The sequence below is a fragment of the Mandrillus leucophaeus genome, unplaced genomic scaffold (assembly GCF_000951045.1).
Source record: "Mandrillus leucophaeus isolate KB7577 unplaced genomic scaffold, Mleu.le_1.0 Scaffold282, whole genome shotgun sequence".
NCBI classification, from domain to species: Eukaryota; Metazoa; Chordata; class Mammalia; order Primates; family Cercopithecidae; genus Mandrillus; species Mandrillus leucophaeus.
Window position 1 is genome coordinate 2857183 of NW_012102943.1, and position 1385 is coordinate 2858567.

General features: G+C 41.2%; 1 protein-coding gene across 1 annotated transcript in view; it reads right to left on the reverse strand.

The window, feature by feature from the left end:
• Positions 1-400: 400 nt before the first annotated feature.
• Positions 401-1385, reverse strand: part of GRPEL2 (GrpE-like 2, mitochondrial (E. coli)) — a 6096-nt gene continuing 5111 nt past the window's right edge. The window contains exon 4 of the mRNA XM_011985388.1: positions 401-1049. Coding sequence (XP_011840778.1) covers positions 685-1049 — 365 coding nt within the window. The 3' untranslated portion in view covers positions 401-684. The remainder of the gene's footprint in view (positions 1050-1385) is intronic.

Here is a 1385-nt window from a genome sequence, read left to right on the forward strand (position 1 = left end):
TTTTTGGCCATTCTTGCTTGAAAGGGTCCTGGGTATCTCAAATTTCAATGTTCCTTGCCTTCCAAGTCTCACCTAGACCTTTAGCCCCTGCAAATGGGGATGAGAAAGGGGTGGGGTATGGGACAATGATGTGAGCATAAAGCCTATCTAGCTGGGATTACAAGAACAAAAGATGGCTAAAAGGAAAAAACAAAACAAAAGGTAAAGTCCTGAAAATCTATGTGTATAAAAATCAATCCAAATGATCTAAATTTATACAACCATGAAGCTTTATCCTCTACGTACCCAAATGTTGAACCAATCCCCACCATCTCCTTTTTCCACAAAATACACAATACTATACAATTCCTATTATAGGGACCGCTAGGAAGAAACACGTAGTTGAAAACACCTAGTTAAAAGGATTTTGGATTCAAATTTATCACAGTACCAATTTTCCTAAACATGTTTTGATAAAGGCCATCGGAACACTTGTCACACTGTTCAAATGCCCAATGGTAAGACTTCTGATGAGACCAAACAGGTCACGTTAAATCAATAGAATATCTTAGAAATAAAGCCAATATGACTAAATCCAAAATATATCACATGAAGTACCTCATGTACAATACAAACCTAGTTTAATAAATAAAAGAAACATAGGTGACTGCACTCTGGGAGAACATCCAGTTCCTGATGGCCTCTTCACAGTCTTCTCTGAGACTCCACTGCCACTTCCACTCGGGCAAGCCTAATGGTGCGGCCATGAAGTTTGTAGCCATCTTGTCTTACTAATGCCACGGTGCCAGGCTGCACCCCAACACCAGCTGGCACATGACAGATGAGTTCATGCTCATGGGGATCATATTTGTCACCAATGGGTGTCAGCTTCTCCAGGCCATGCTTGGCAAACACACTTTTCAGCTTTGCTTCTAAAAGCAACAGCCCTCGGAAGACCTTCTCCAGAGTGAGCTTTTGGTTCTCAGGCTCTGATTCTTCAGAAATGCACTCTGTAGTCTTCTCCAAAATGTCAGCCACCTCCACCAAGTCCTTACAGAAACTCTGGATTCCTGCAGAGAAGCCAGATATTTTTGTTTGTGAGGAAATCACTCTGCCCTTGGGCATAGACTTTGGGTAAGGCCTAAATAGATGGCTAGTATGCTGAGTAGTCCAGCAAGTGGAAAGGCTGCCACACAGGACTCAGAGATCATCACTGATTACCACCCCAACCCAACTGACAAGTCAGTGTCTCTCTCAGAAGGCATATATGACCAGGAACCTGACTAGGAAATGAAAAAGACAGAACCCGAGAACTAGGTAAGACTATAGACAACAGGCTTAAGCCTGTCCTTTAAAAACAACTATTTTTATATTTATGTATCATGAATATATATAATATATATATA